Raw genomic sequence first — 14,712 nt, 5'->3', positions numbered from 1 at the left:
ACAGTTTAGAAAAAAGTGGGGGTGGGGAGGCATATTTATAAATTTATGCAAGTGATGGAAAATGGGCTGAAAGAACATTTTCTTCTCCCTCATACCAGAACTGAGAGGTGTTCAATTAAATTCATCAGCAGTAGATTCAGGATGGACAAAAAGAAGGACTTTTTAAATCAACAAGTATTTAAATTGTGAGATTTACTGCCACTGGATGTAGTGACGGCCACTAACAGATAGCTTTAAAATGGGATTGGACAGATTCATGGAGGATAGGTCAATTAGGGGCTGCCCACCATGGTGACTAAAGGTAACCTCCACATCCAGAGGCAGCAGGATCTGAGTCCAGTGGCACCTTAGAGATCAGGAAGATTTTGGGGATATAAGCTTTCAAGAGTCAAAGATGCCTTGCATCTGAAGAAGAGTGCTTTGACTCTCAAAAACTTATACCCCCAAAATACTATTGGTCTCTAACGTGCCACTAGACTCCAATCCTGCTGTGTGAAAGAGGATGCTATACCAGATGGGCCATGGATCTGATCCAGCAGTCCAGTAGGACTATTTTAATGATTGCTTTAAGATTGTTCTTGATTTTATAGTTGATGATTAATTTATTGTATTTTCTGGATGATGTGAGCCACCCTGAGCTCATTCGTGGGGAGGGTGGGGTATAAATCAAATAAATAAATAATTTTTTCCTTATATTAATATGAACTCCATTTTCAGGAGTGGCTCTGTTCCTTTTAACATACAGCTCCTTCCCACACTTTTTTTTTTTAAGGGAGAGATGCCGAAGCAGTACAATATCAAAAGAGGAAGAAAATCGTAAGAAAAGATAGCTACTAAACCAAAGGTCAGTTGCATTTGACAGTAAAAGCAACATAATCACAGACCGTACAAATGAATTATTATAAGGCATTAAGTGTTATAAAAAAAATTTGTCTCATGAGAATTCTTGCAAACCATTCTTCTCACACTTGCTATGTCTGAGAAAGGCACAAAAATTCTTACTGAAAAATGGGTGCAGTTCAGAGACACGGGAGCTTTGAGGCAGTTATACATATTATCCCATCCCATATGAAGTTTTCTGAGACATTGGAGTAATCTGAAGGTGTGATCCCAATGTTTTAATGCAATACAACTGATGACTCTTAATGACGTTTAGCACTTCTGCATTTTTCATGATGAAGGAAACCACTGAGCACAGGAATATTTTCTCATGTCACAAAACTAAACTAAGATGATGATTCTCAGGGCTTATTTTGGGTTGTGTGACAGCAAGCTAGGCGAAATGGTGAGATTTAGTAATACACAAAGGAAAGCATTCATTTGGAAAATAAAACTGGGAGGAAATGGAGATGCCTGACCACCCAATTAGATCATCGCCCCATACTTAATGTTTTTAAACTGTTTGGGTGCCAAAGTTCTGTCAGAGTAATTGGAAAGAGGTAGGAAAATAAGCACTCTCAAACCTTTGTGGTATGAACAGCATTTCCCATCACTGGACTCACCCATTGTGTGTTACAAGGCACTGCCTCAGGCCCAACTTGCGGAAAATATCCACCACTATCTCCATCGGTGTGTGATCCGTTACAGTAAAAGGGCTCATATCAAGAATGCTTCTAAGCTTCAATGGGCGAGGGCTTTCTGCTGGAAGTGATGGGGTATGCTGGGCAAAGCAGACCCGGGAACTGCCAACAATGCCTTCTTGTTTCTTTCTGGCACTTTCTTTAATCGAGAAAGGAAAAGAAAAATAAGAGAAGTTGAATTCACTCTTCATTTAAAATAATGTAATGTGCTTTCAAAAAAGACGCAAGAAACAACTAGATATCCACGAAACAACTATACTTGCTACAAATAGAATTTTTTTCAATACCCATGTCACAGTGTTACATAATATTCCTAAAATTCTAAATATGAATAGGACCATTCAACCTACTAAATTACTAAATTTAGCAAGTGCCACCTGCATTGTGGCATTCTAAGAAAAAAAGCAATAGGGGGTGCTGATTATAGAAAGCAAAAAAGAGTTGTTAACGCATAATTTTCCAGAGACACAAAAATTAATTCAAGCAATAACTTGCTTTCCTATAGAACTCCATAACAAATTAGCATCATTTCTACAACTTCATAGTCTCCTTCAAAGAAACCTAAGGGACCATCTGAATGTGGCAACTGTGATTATTTTTGTGGACCAGTATCAAACATAAGAATTAAGCTGTGCATCTCATGAATGCATCCAATATATACCGCTTTAAAATGAGGTGGTCATATACAATACACTCTGTTTCACAAAGCTACAGTAGCACAATTACATTGAAAATGCCACAAAGCAAAAATACAGGACGCATGTAGCAGAATGAGGGCACTTCTGATACCCAAATACCATCACCCAACCCATATCTGCTATGCTTATCTTCAATATTAACTGTTCTGAAGGGAGCACACACATTCAGAAGACAGAAAAACAATTACCTATTGCAATAGTCAAGTCTCTCCTTAGAGCAAAACCCACTAGTCTCTGGGACTCTTTTGACATTATAACAGGGAAACCATTATAGCTGGTTTCATTGATCAAATGTTCTATATCATTCACTGTCATATTATCTTGGGTTAATACTGCTAATGGTGGGTCATTTCTTCGTGGCCTCATAACATCAGCAGCCAGTGTTGTATGGGTGAATTCTTCTTTTGCATCCAGGAAAGGATATCCATTCAGACGGATGTGTGCTTCATAAATACCTTCCCTGCCAAATGCATCTCCTACCCACTTGCTTGTCATTACTGCAGCCATAAGGGGCACGATGTATTCCAGGCCGCCTGTTAACTCAAATACAATAACCACTAGAGAGACAGTCATCCTTGTTACACCACCTGAAAGAAAAGGGGGAAAAAAACCCTTTGCTCATCAATATGCTCTTATGGGATAATATATAAATGTGGTGGTCCTTGACCACTGAGATACTGCCAGGTACAGACCTGGTAATAATTTCCAGTCCCCAGTATTGTTTAATATTAATTCATTTATTAGATACATATGCTGCTTTTTGACCAGATTTCTCAAAGCAGCTCATGATATTGTTAAGTATAGCACTTCATTAAAAATAAAGAACACTTCATTTTAAAAAAAATATGTACAATATAAATGGATCTGTGAGAAGATGCATGATTGGGGGAAGAGGAAAACAGGCTGAACAACAAAATTTTAAAATACTAAAATAAAAAAAAAATCCAGAAAGAGAAAATTAAAAGCCAAACAACAAACAAAACACCTTCGCATTAGCTGAGAGCATGTGGAAAGTGAGAAATAAAAGCATCAAATCTGAGCTGAATCTGGAGCATGCGTGTGATGGTGTCTGCTTCTCTCTCTCTCTCTCTCTCTGCTCCATATGTAGCACGTATAAAAAGCTGCTAAGTGAGATAATCATAGCTATTAAGTTGGTCCTCATCAATAAAACAGGGTTGCACTTACCTGTAACTGTGGTTCACTGAGGTCTTCTGTGCAGGCACACATGGGACTGTGTATATACAGGCCTACCAGTCAGTAGGTTCTGCAGTTTTAAAAAATGTAGAAGGGTACCTCTCCCCCCACCCCCAGAGCACATGCACTGCTGTTTCCTGCTGAAACAGCTCTCACTCTGGGAGAGACAGCGCCCTTCACCCTCAGTTCCACTTAGCTACTGGACTCTCCAAGGTAAGTAAGTATAAAGAGCACACAGCACAACAGGAGGGAAGATGGCCACATTCAAAGCAAAAAGCAATTCTAATGCATCCATTTATGTAATTTCCTTAAACAGACCTAGGTAGGCCACCTAAGAAGGGACTAATTTCTTTTATTTGCTGTGTTACAATTCAGTTACCTAAGCATGCAGCAGCACCAACCATAGCATAGAGGCCTGGGGTTATACAGTCTGCTCCAACTTCACACCACTCCTTGAAGATAAACCAGTCATGGTGGTAATAAGCAAGCTGCTCTACAGCAATTCCCACAATTCTTCCAGCTATTGCTCCAATGGCCATACTAGGTATGAACAAACCTGAGGGAACCTAACAAGAAAAAAGAAAACTAATGAAAATTATAGTCTCAAAGGAATGCTTCACAAGCATTAACTTTAGACATTTTTATCAACCATGTGATAGCATGAAAGCTTCCAAAGGCACAAGCCTACATATGCCTTGCATCCTACTCTCTTTTCCTTTTCTTCTCATAGGAAAGTAGCTGGAAAAGAATGAAAGGCTTTTCTTCAGCACTGTAGTTAACCAGGGCTCTAGAAATGTGAGAGTAGCAGCACAAGCTTGTACACAGGAATGGCAATGGTAATGCAGAAAGTCCTCTTCTACTGCTACTTCTGGGAAGTGAACAAGGACAGAAGGAGACAGGCACAGAGCCCCTGCAGCTATATCTTCAGTTACTTGTGAATGTTCATCAAAAGGGATTCCCGAATGTCTAAGCACAGGTGCAGCATAGCTATGTTAGAATTGCATGTACTTTCTCTCTCAGCAACTCCTAATGGAAGTCAGTCAATGCTACATTATGCAAACACTCCACCTACTCACATTCTTCTGGTTGCTGCTGGGCAGAACAGCTAACCTTTATGGCAGGGTGCTTCGTACACAGGCTACTGTAGCTGGAAACAAACTCATTTTTTTCCAACGAAAAGAAATCCTACATCTGAAATATTCTTAAAAGCCTACACCTGAGTTGGCCTTACACCCAAATTGCACAAATTCATTCAAGTTCTTAAGCTAAATTCCTCCATCAAAACCGGACTCATCCAAGATAAAGCAATCTGCCAAGATATAATTCAGTTTCTGCTCCTTACAACAGCATTTGTCTTTAGACACTCAGCCATGTTCATCCACTCACCTTTCCACTAGTTCCACATGTTACTTTAAAAGGTAGCTTACTAAGCATTTTACTACTTCATGCGAGAATAAATCTGTCTCATCTGAACTCCTATACCAACTCTTGTCAAAGTGCAAAATTAAAGAACGACAACCCTGCCTGCCTCCAGGGAGGAGCGTCTACCCTTCAGTTATGATTATGACTGTTCCACCCTGGAGCACTGGAGAATTTCAAAGCAGTAAAGACCTTATCTTCTGAAGGCTGGCCTTCTAAGGCCCTCATGATTTATTATGGAGGAGTTTTCATTCGCCTACTGTGGAGTCACCAATTTAAAGGAGAAATTATACAGTGCAATAAGAAGTGTTACTCCAGTCTAAGCCCATTGAGATTGATGAGTTTGGACTAGAGTAACTCTGTTTAGGATTGCACTGAGAGTGTACATATTCCTGACACCCAACAAGCAATCATTTGATTTCGGTCCTAAATTATACTAGAAGCATGTTCTTTTGACTGCTATAAACTTTCCATTATATATTTGAATAAGAGGAGTCAAATGGGAAGGAGAAGGGCAATGATCAAAGAGACAATTTCTCGTATCTTACCTTGATTCCAAAGGTGAAGACTGTCATTATAATCTTAAATATAAGAGCTAAACATAGCTGCCATATAGCTGAATACACTCCAGTGCCTGCTGGACGGTCAGGAATATCAACTATTTTACTGGCATTCATATCATTTCTGTAATCACACAGGGAGGAAGATTCCAAGGGCCCACAGTCTGTAAAGAGTTCTTTAATCAGCTCACTGGTGTTGACTCTGGTGTATGGGTTTGGGAAAGCAATGACAGCAGTTATTGCTGCTACAACTATGACCTCTAGAACTGGGTACTTTCCAAATTTCGTTGACTTGCGGCGGCGACACCAAGCGATGTTTGCACGGATGAAGAATGCTCCCCACAATCCACCAAACACTCCCAGAAGAATGAAGGGTAACAGTTCAAAAAGATACCACGGGGTATGGTATTCAACATAAAAAAGTACTAGGCGGCTGTTACCAAAAGGATTGATAGACCTCAAAACAAATGCAGCAACCAAAGCAGCAAAAAATGATCTCCATAAGGTTTTCAGAGGAAAATAATAACTGACCTGTAAGAAACAAAAGTCGATTTCACTACCTACTTGCTTTCCGCTTTGCTTAGAAGAGATAACCATACTAATCAATGGCAATTAAAGTTAGTTTATGTTTTTAAAATAATAGGCTACAGTGTCCCAAGCAGAAACTCTCAAAGTGATAATGAAACAGTGATAACGCATGAAATACAAAACTATTTATGTCAAAATATTTGAAAATAGACCAAACAATCAGGAGGTGAAGTACACATGGCGTGAAACCATGCAAATTTAGACTTGGATGGTATATGAGAGACTCAAAGCCAAGCCATACATGAGGACAACAATAATGAAACAATATGTATTTTAAGCACTGCTTATATATACCTCCTCCAGGCTGAAAAGAACTCCGCCAATGGGGGCACCAAAGGCTACTGATACTCCTGCTGCTGATGCAGCTGATAATACCTGTAGAAAGGACAACATCACTTAGTGTTCATGGGCAAGTCATATATAATAACCAGTGTTACTTGTTCAAAAGTATAATGCAAAGACTGGAATGTACAAAACTGTAGTAAAGCTGAATAATCAACAACAGAGACTCTTATCCTTCATGGCCTCCTGGGATTTGAAGGTATTCTCTTTTCAAGATTGGAAGCACCAAGAAACTCACTTATCTAGTTCGTTTCTTGTTCAGTTGGTTCAGGCTTCTGGCCTACCTATAGATTTATTAGTCCTGGAGAAATAAACATTTTTCTTTTGGGAGATTAAAGCTGGTTGGCACTGGCAGTTTTCAGAATGCCAGTGCCAGTTTGGTGCCGCAGGTGAAAAATCTTAACAGATCTCTAGGACAAAGCCTGAGGAAGGCTGGACCTAGCCTTCTGAGCATTACGGGAATAAGTAATTCATTCTTCCCCTCCACCTGTGAAGGCAAGCACCTGCAGAGCCTGTTGCCACAGGTTAAGTCCTTTCTGACTGGCTAAGTTGGTTGGGCCTGCTGTGGGAACCTGGCCTTAAAAAGTTGTCTTTTAGTCTATCTTCCCCCTCCTTGGGTACACTTCTTTCTAGAGGACTCATTTTGCTCCCCTTTGGAAGAAACTCTTGCTTCTGAATGCTATGATGACACTGATGGATTCCTGATGCTAGCATCCTTTTTACTTTTGTTCTCTGGATTTCTGGACCTGAGAGCCTAAAACTCCCACTTGGATTTTGAAACCTGCTGAAAGCTAACATAAGGTACCAGAATAAGTTTGCAAGTGCATGACGGTATAGCTAACTAGCCTGTTGTTATTTTTGTTTCTCCAGCTTACACACGTTTATGTTTCTTTATTTGCATTTTCTTTAATAAATTTCCTTTCCTATTGGTGTGGAATTATTAAATATTGCAGCTTCAATCTGAATCTAGTACTTTGGCCAATTTGCCATAAGCTACCTAATTATGTGTTCTCTGAATCAAGCCTGCAATGTGGCTACCTTGCCAGGTTGGTTTTGCCTGTTAGTACCTAGAAGGTTTGAGGCTTGCCTCTTGGCCTTAAGCTACAAGTTGGAAAGAGGCTGGTGGCAGCTCACTATCCTGGCTAGTGAGGCTTCACTTGCCACAGTTTTGGAATTCTGCCCTTTGACACCACCTTAGGTGACCGACAGCCCCCCTGGGGATCTAGGAAGGGTTTGTCAGGAACCTTTGTTTTATAGGGAGATTATGTGAGGGACAGTTGCTTTTTTCAAGGCAGAACAGTCACAACAGGGCAGTGGTTAAAAAAAATCCTGCTGCTTTCTGCTGTTAACCCAGTATCTCAGAAGCTATAACCAAAGTTTTATCTTAGATTGATTTTTTTCATATATTTCTATCCCACCTCTTCAAAATCCTGCTTGAAGTAGCTTACAATTTAAACAATATCACAATATAAAATCAAACCATTAAAACCCTCTCTCTCTCTAATACTGCTACTGTGATCTCATCATTTTCTACCCCTTCCATCAGAAACAGGCAAAAAGCAACAGTGATTTGTGAAGGGGGGAAAGTGTATAGGAACACTCAAGGAATGGTTAGGGGGAGGAACCTCTATTATCTTATCAAATGGGAGAATAAAAGGTGTTATTCTACAATGTACTATAAGAAATAGAATATCACACAATAACTACTTCTGAAAATCCTTTTAATAGTACTTACTGGGTATTTGTTCCAGAACAGATTTGTTCTACTGGAGCAAGATGTGTAGGACCTTGGATACTGCACTTAAGGTTCCACCTCTATTAAAGCACCAAGCACCTTACAACTGCTGCAAAACCATATGAGTAGAGTCTGCACTCTAAGGAGTCCCATCTCCCGATCATATATTCTGTTGTTAGTGCCTAACATTGGGCTCTTAGTTCATACTACCAAGAAGCAGGAGGCAAGAAGGCATGGTAAAATTTACTCTTTTCTAAAATCTAGATTCAGCGTTGGTGTAAAGCTCCTGAAATATCTTAAAACAAAAAGTCTGGAACAACATCTTCTTCGTATATTCTCCATTCTTCATTCTTCCTGTCTTGTTTTATGAAGATGACAATATTTTTTTTTCAGAATTTATTCATTCAAACATATTTCTAATATAGGAATATACTACTGTCTATTTAATCAAACTATGTCATTATAAATATATTTCATTGATAATTTTAAGAAGGACGTACCTCTCTTTTTTTGGCTTCATTTGTACTGTACTTTGGAAAGAGATAGGAAAAGATATTGCCGCAACAACAAGCAACATGTACAAGAGGGCCTTCTTTTCCTAAACTCAAACCTGAGGCTACAGCCAAGACGAGAGTGACTGTTTTTATCATCAAGGTCCACTTTCCCAAGTATCCTCTAATTATGAAGCCACTCAATATAGTTTTGATCTAAAAGAGAAAAGAAATACACATTTTAATGGCAAGGAAACCCATTTTGTAATGTGCGAGTATGTAACAAAGTATATCATGGAACTGAAACAACTGTTTTAACACAGCTGATTAAAATTATTTCATTTGAGTCATAAATCTGATTTATGCCTTGAACAGGAATCCAAAAGCACTTTTCTTGAATTATCTCACTTGACATCCAGTTTCATTTTGTACTTTAAGGTTTAATAAATTATACGCTACAATAGTCCTTAGTATGATTTTTCTTAAATATAAAGGTAACAAATCCTACCTCTGGAATCCCAGAGCCACATGCATAAGGAGCAAACACTTTTACAAGAGAAACTGCTAGGAAAGCAAAGCTCAAAGCCCAGAAAATATACATTATATAGTTCATTATGTAGGAGCCTGGGCCCTGCAAAAAGAGAGAAAGAGAAAAGTGTTAACAAATTTTAATAGCAGCCGTGTGAATATTCTGCAGCATTTTAAGCAATGTATTTAACTCAAACGCAAAACTGGGTTTCTTTAGAGGGTTTATCTTATATTTGGGGTCTTCCTTTTGAATAAATACAGTAAACTTTTTAAAAAGACAAGCAATTGAGAAAGTGGGGAGGGAATTGGCTATCTAAATTGTTTTATAAAATCCTCTAAGTAACGAAATTGATTACTTGCAGTGCACACTATAGACCAGTACTCTGTTTCCAGAACACCTACCACTCTGCCTCCTGATACAAAACCACAACTAGTATTGTGCTGGTTTCCCATACCCTGATGTAAAATACAGAACAGCAGCAGCAAAGTGCCAGCCAGAACACTGAGGAAGAGTCAGGATCTTGTTTAGCCTCATATTATAAGAGACAGGAGGTAGAAACCTAGATTCTCTCCAGCAAAGAGCACAGCTAGATTGCCAAGTGCTACCTGCCTGGTTTATGATAGATTTACAGACTAATACTTGAGATGCAAAAGCACAATCCATCACCATATGCTGAGAAGTTTCTCAGCCTGCCTTTCCTTCTTAGCACGCCACAAAGATCAGTGTACCCTCCACACCCACGAGGGGCTGCCACTGGAAGGGTAACAGGCACACACACAGTGATGCAGGCTTGTACGAATGGGCCTATATGGACCCTAGCCACTATTTTTGCTGTTTTAATGTTGAAATGTTCTAGTGTTTTGATATTCATCCCCTTGGGAAGCCATTTGGATGGAAAGACAGCACAGAAATGTTTTAAATGTTTAGAGAGCCATTGTGGTGTAGAGGTTAGTGCTGGACTTGGGTCTTTTCTGCATATGGCTTTTTCACTGGCTCTGGCTCCATACAGCTTCGATGTATCCGCCAAGTTCTGCATACAGAGTCAAAATACCCCGATTCAGTCTCCAAACTGCTTCCCAGACGTTTTTGTATTCTGCACGGGAAAAAGCTGCATGTGCAGCAGAATCGATCTTTCCCTGGCTTTTCTGCAGCTTTTCTCCCTGCGCGCACACACCCCGATGCTTTGCGGGGGTTTTACATCGAAGTTAAGATGGCTTTTTTAAAGTGCAGAATGGTAAGCCCCGGCCCTGCCTTTCACCCTCCTCTTCCATGCATCTGACTGGTTGAACAGCAATGTATAACTACCCCCTTTCTCCCCATTTCTTCCTCGTCACTCTCTGTTGCCATCTATTTTTTTTTTTTAAAGCCTAGTTTTGTGTTGTATGTGCTTGCTAACCTTTGCAGTTAACCTGGTCAGTAAATCGTCTCCTCACAATACAAGAAGCTATCAGGCAAAAAAGCCCTGTGGGAAAAAGAATGTCACTTTTCCTGTTTTTTAATTTTTTTGTTAAAACAACGTTGCAGCATTCTGTTTTAACAAAAAAAAAAAAAAAACCACACAATCACAATGTTGGAGGAAAAAACATTGCAATGGCTAACATAAAAACTTTGCAGAGAGCCATGAGTCCTGCTTGATATTTTAAAGTTTCCTTTCAGAACACCAGCCAATCACACAATCCCCTCTAACATTCAAACATTACAACGCATGTGTAAAAAAACCCCACACTGATGAAATCATTAAAGTGTTATCTTCCACCAGAAAGCCTGCAGTAGAAATGAAGCATTTTTCTACTGCAGAAATAAAAACCAGACACCACTTCAATTCAACTCCCTCAAGTGCAGAATTGATGAATTAAAGCTTTATGAGGGCCAGAACTGATGAATAATGGATCCAATCCTTGAGGGCCAAGTAGATATAAACCAACTGCAAAGTTCACCATACAGAAGAGGCATAGGATCTGCAAGATCCAGGTTCAAATCCCCACTCTACCATGGAAGATGGTTGTTGTGGATTTTCCAGGCTGTATAGCCGTGGTCTTGGCATTGTAGTTCCTGACATTTCGCCTGCAGCTGTGGAACGTTAGGAACTACAATGCCAAGACCATGGCTATACAGCCCAGAAAATCCACAACAACCATCGTTCTCCGGCTGTGAAAGCCTTCAACAATACATCTACCATGGAAGCTTGCTGGGTGACATTGGGCCATTTCAGCCTAACCTACCTCACAGAGTTGTTGTGAGGATAAAATGGAAGAGAGGAGAAATGTGGTTCCCCCACTGGGGAGTAAGGTGGGGTATGTATGTATGCACAAAGAAATAAATATTTACCGTCTCATGGCGAAAATATTATGAAATTTCTGAAGTCAGCGGCTCTGGTTCTACAAAAACAATGTTGCACTTATCTGTGACTGTTGTTTGTTGAGTATCTTCTGTGCAGACACACATTGGGACTGCGCGCACACAGGCCTGTCATGGAGAGGATTTTCTAGCTTAGAATCTGTTAAGGGGGGTGCTTGCCCCTACTGTGCATGTGCAGCAACATTCCCACCAAAAACGTGGTTGCTAGGGCAAGCGCCCCCAGATTCCCTCAGTTCTCCTGAGCTGCCAGAGAGGCAATACAGTTAAGTAACATTCACAGCGGGGTAGAGGGGAGGGAATGTGTGTCTGCACAGAAGATACTCGACGAACAACAGTTACAGGTAAGTGCAACACTGTTTTTCGTCGTCGTCCTTCTGGGCAGCCCCACGCTGGGAGTATAGCAAGCTACTCACCAATGGAGGAGGGTGTAAGCGATCAGCCAAACAGCGACTGGAGTACAGCCTTTCCTACTGCTGAATCACGTCTTGCGTTTGTGTCCACAGAGTAATGTCTGATGAACATGTCGGGGGAAGACGAGGTTGCAGCTTGACACGTCTTGCAACAGCACACCTCACAAGAATGCAGCAGAAGCAGCCTGAGCTCACGTAGAATGAGCTTTGACCAAGAAAGGACAATTCTTGCCAGCATTGTGATAACACAGTTTAATGGTTGATATAATCCATCAAGACAATGTCTGAGAGGAAGCGAAGTGTCCTCTATGAGTGCCAGAATAACACACAAACAAAGACTTGGATTTACGAATGTGCTCTGTTCTCTAAATATAGTACAATAAAGACCTTTTAAGATTCAGTGCGTGTAGTGATTTCTCAGCACTGGAAGTTGGATTGTGAAAGAACACAGGTAACACTACTTTCCGTTGCAAATGAAATTTTACAGGATGCCAGTGGTTCAAAAGGGGGTAGTATCAATTGGGCAAGTACTAAGGGCAGGCTCCACTGTAGAACCAGAGGTACCTTAGGATGGAAAGTCTTAAACAGGCCCTTAAGAAATTGTCTGGAGATACAGTGGGCAAACACTGTTTTACCATGTACCTTTTGTGAAAAGCTGAGATAGTGGCTATATGTACCTTTATACTATTGATAGATAGGCCCGTTTCATGGAGACCCAAGAGATACTGCAAAATGGGCAGGTATTGGGCAGGTATTGGGCAGGTAAAGGGGGAGATCCCACTGGGCAACAACCAGTGAGAAAAACGGTTCCATTTCTGACCATAGGAAACCCTGGTAGACGATTTCCATGCATTTAGAATGATTTGCGATACCTCTTTAGAGCACTCTAAATTGGAGGATTGAGCAACCAAGCTGTTAGCTTCAAGGTGGCAATATGGTGATGCCAAACGTCCCCCTTGTGTAAGAGATCCTAGGCCAATGGAAAATGATGGAAATGGCCTCAGGCCATCTAATGGAGTGTTGAAAACCACTCCTGGTGTGGCCAAAAAGGGGCAATTAGAATGCAATGGGTTCAAAACATTCGGATCCTGCAAAGGACCTTGGTTATTAATGGAGTGGGGGGGGGAGCATAAAACAGGCACTGAGACCAAGGGATCTGAACTGCATCTCCCAGTGTCCAGGGGTCTGAATACTGCTTGAAGGTTATGCTTTTTCATAAGCTTTCCCATCTTTTTATGAAAAAAGCATAACCTTCAAGCAGTATTCAGACCCACCCGAAAAATACAACAGATGCTACGATCAGCAAAAGACAGTAGAGACCCCCTCACCTCTGCAGGAGTATACCGTATACCCTGCAGCTGTGGACAAGTTTACATCGGGACCACAAAGCGTAGCATCCAGACAAGAATAAAAGAACATGAAAGACACTGCAGACTTGGACAACCTGAAAAATCAGCAGTGGCTGAACATAGCCTAACTCAAACAGGGCACAGTATCTTATTCCAGGACACCAAAATACTGGACAACATTTCCAACTACTTTGTCAGACTGCACAGGGAAGCCATTGAAATTCACAAGCATAAGCAAAACTTCAACAGGAAAGAAGAAACCTTAAGAATGAACAGAGCATGGTTTCCAGTTCTGAAAAACACCAGGCTAACAAAACATTCTATCCCCGACAATAGCCCTGCAGAGAAGATTAGCACATCAAGTACCAATCCATATGCAAAAGAACCTCCTCAGGATACAGTGAAGCCTCCCGCCATTAGCATTCCACACCCTGGGAAACTCTTACAGGATGACTCAGCTCAACCCCACCCCTCCTGAGTAGATACAAATGACCTACATCTTTTCCACACCGTGACACTGAGAGATCTCGGTCTTTTGGTGCTACACCTCTGAAGATGCCAGCCACAGCTGCTGGCGAAACATCAGGAACTACAATGCCAAGACCACGGCAATACAGCCCAGAAAACCCACAACAACCATCGTTCTCCGGCCGTGAAAGCCTTCGACAATACATGGTTGGCCCTGTTTTCCTCTAGATCTTGAGGACCTTTTTGAAGAGCGGCGTTGAGGGGTAGAATATGAACGCTGTCCATAAACTGGCTGATAGGGATACCTTCCTTGACGTGACTGGTAGGCCTGTTGGTAAGACTGATGGTAAGGTTGAGACTTCTGGAACCAACTTCTAGGTTAGAAGGTTTGTTGAAAAGCAACAACCCCAAGAGACTTAGCAGTTTGATCAAGGAGAGAGACACATCAGTCTTTTCAGAAAAGAGGAGGCATCTCTCAAAAGGAAAGTCCTCGATCTTGGCCTTTTTGTCATTGGGAAGTGCAGTTGATGTAGCCATGCATGGCATCTCAAAACAACTGCAGATGCTATGGATTGGGAGGAATAATCAGCCACATCCTTCCCAGCTGTCATCTGTTGTTTCGCCAGTTTTATTGCCTCACTTTGTAGCACTTTAAGGACTAATTGCCATTCCTCAGGATGGTCTTGTATGTAGGTGTTTAGATGTTGCCAGAGAAAAAGGTTATAGGAGCCCATAATGGCTTGGAAATGGGCAATTCCAAAGGTGAGAGATGCAGAAGAATATAGCTTTCGCTGTATAGCATCTAACTTCCTGCCTTCTCGGTCTGCTGGGGCTGAAAGAGAACCGTGACGGTATCGTGCTTGTACCTCTTCAGCTACCAGAGAGGAGGGCCATGGATGATTAAAGAAATATGGACAGTCTTGTTGCTTTAACATAGTACTTCTCAATTTTTCTAGAAGTAGCTTGTGCCAAAGACAGAGACTGCCGCATG

The 14,712-nt window shown here is 41.0% G+C and overlaps 1 protein-coding gene across 6 annotated transcripts in view; it reads right to left on the bottom strand.

Moving 5' to 3' along the window:
• The window catches only part of CLCN3 (chloride voltage-gated channel 3), an 86,335-nt gene that overhangs the window by 7,651 nt on the left and 63,972 nt on the right, over positions 1–14,712 (bottom strand). For all 6 annotated transcript variants that reach the window (XM_054990669.1, XM_054990673.1, XM_054990670.1 and 3 more), the window contains 7 exons: positions 9,116–9,238; positions 8,617–8,823; positions 6,334–6,414; positions 5,440–5,982; positions 3,852–4,038; positions 2,467–2,865; positions 1,503–1,719 (listed from right to left, as the gene is read on the bottom strand). In XM_054990669.1, the coding sequence (XP_054846644.1) occupies positions 1,503–1,719; positions 2,467–2,865; positions 3,852–4,038; positions 5,440–5,982; positions 6,334–6,414; positions 8,617–8,823; positions 9,116–9,238 (1,757 nt within the window). The remainder of the gene's footprint in view (positions 1–1,502; positions 1,720–2,466; positions 2,866–3,851; positions 4,039–5,439; positions 5,983–6,333; positions 6,415–8,616; positions 8,824–9,115; positions 9,239–14,712) is intronic.

The sequence above is a fragment of the Eublepharis macularius genome, chromosome 10 (assembly GCF_028583425.1).
Source record: "Eublepharis macularius isolate TG4126 chromosome 10, MPM_Emac_v1.0, whole genome shotgun sequence".
NCBI lineage: Eukaryota > Metazoa > Chordata > Lepidosauria > Squamata > Eublepharidae > Eublepharis > Eublepharis macularius.
This window is presented reverse-complemented; position numbering and strand designations above follow the sequence as displayed.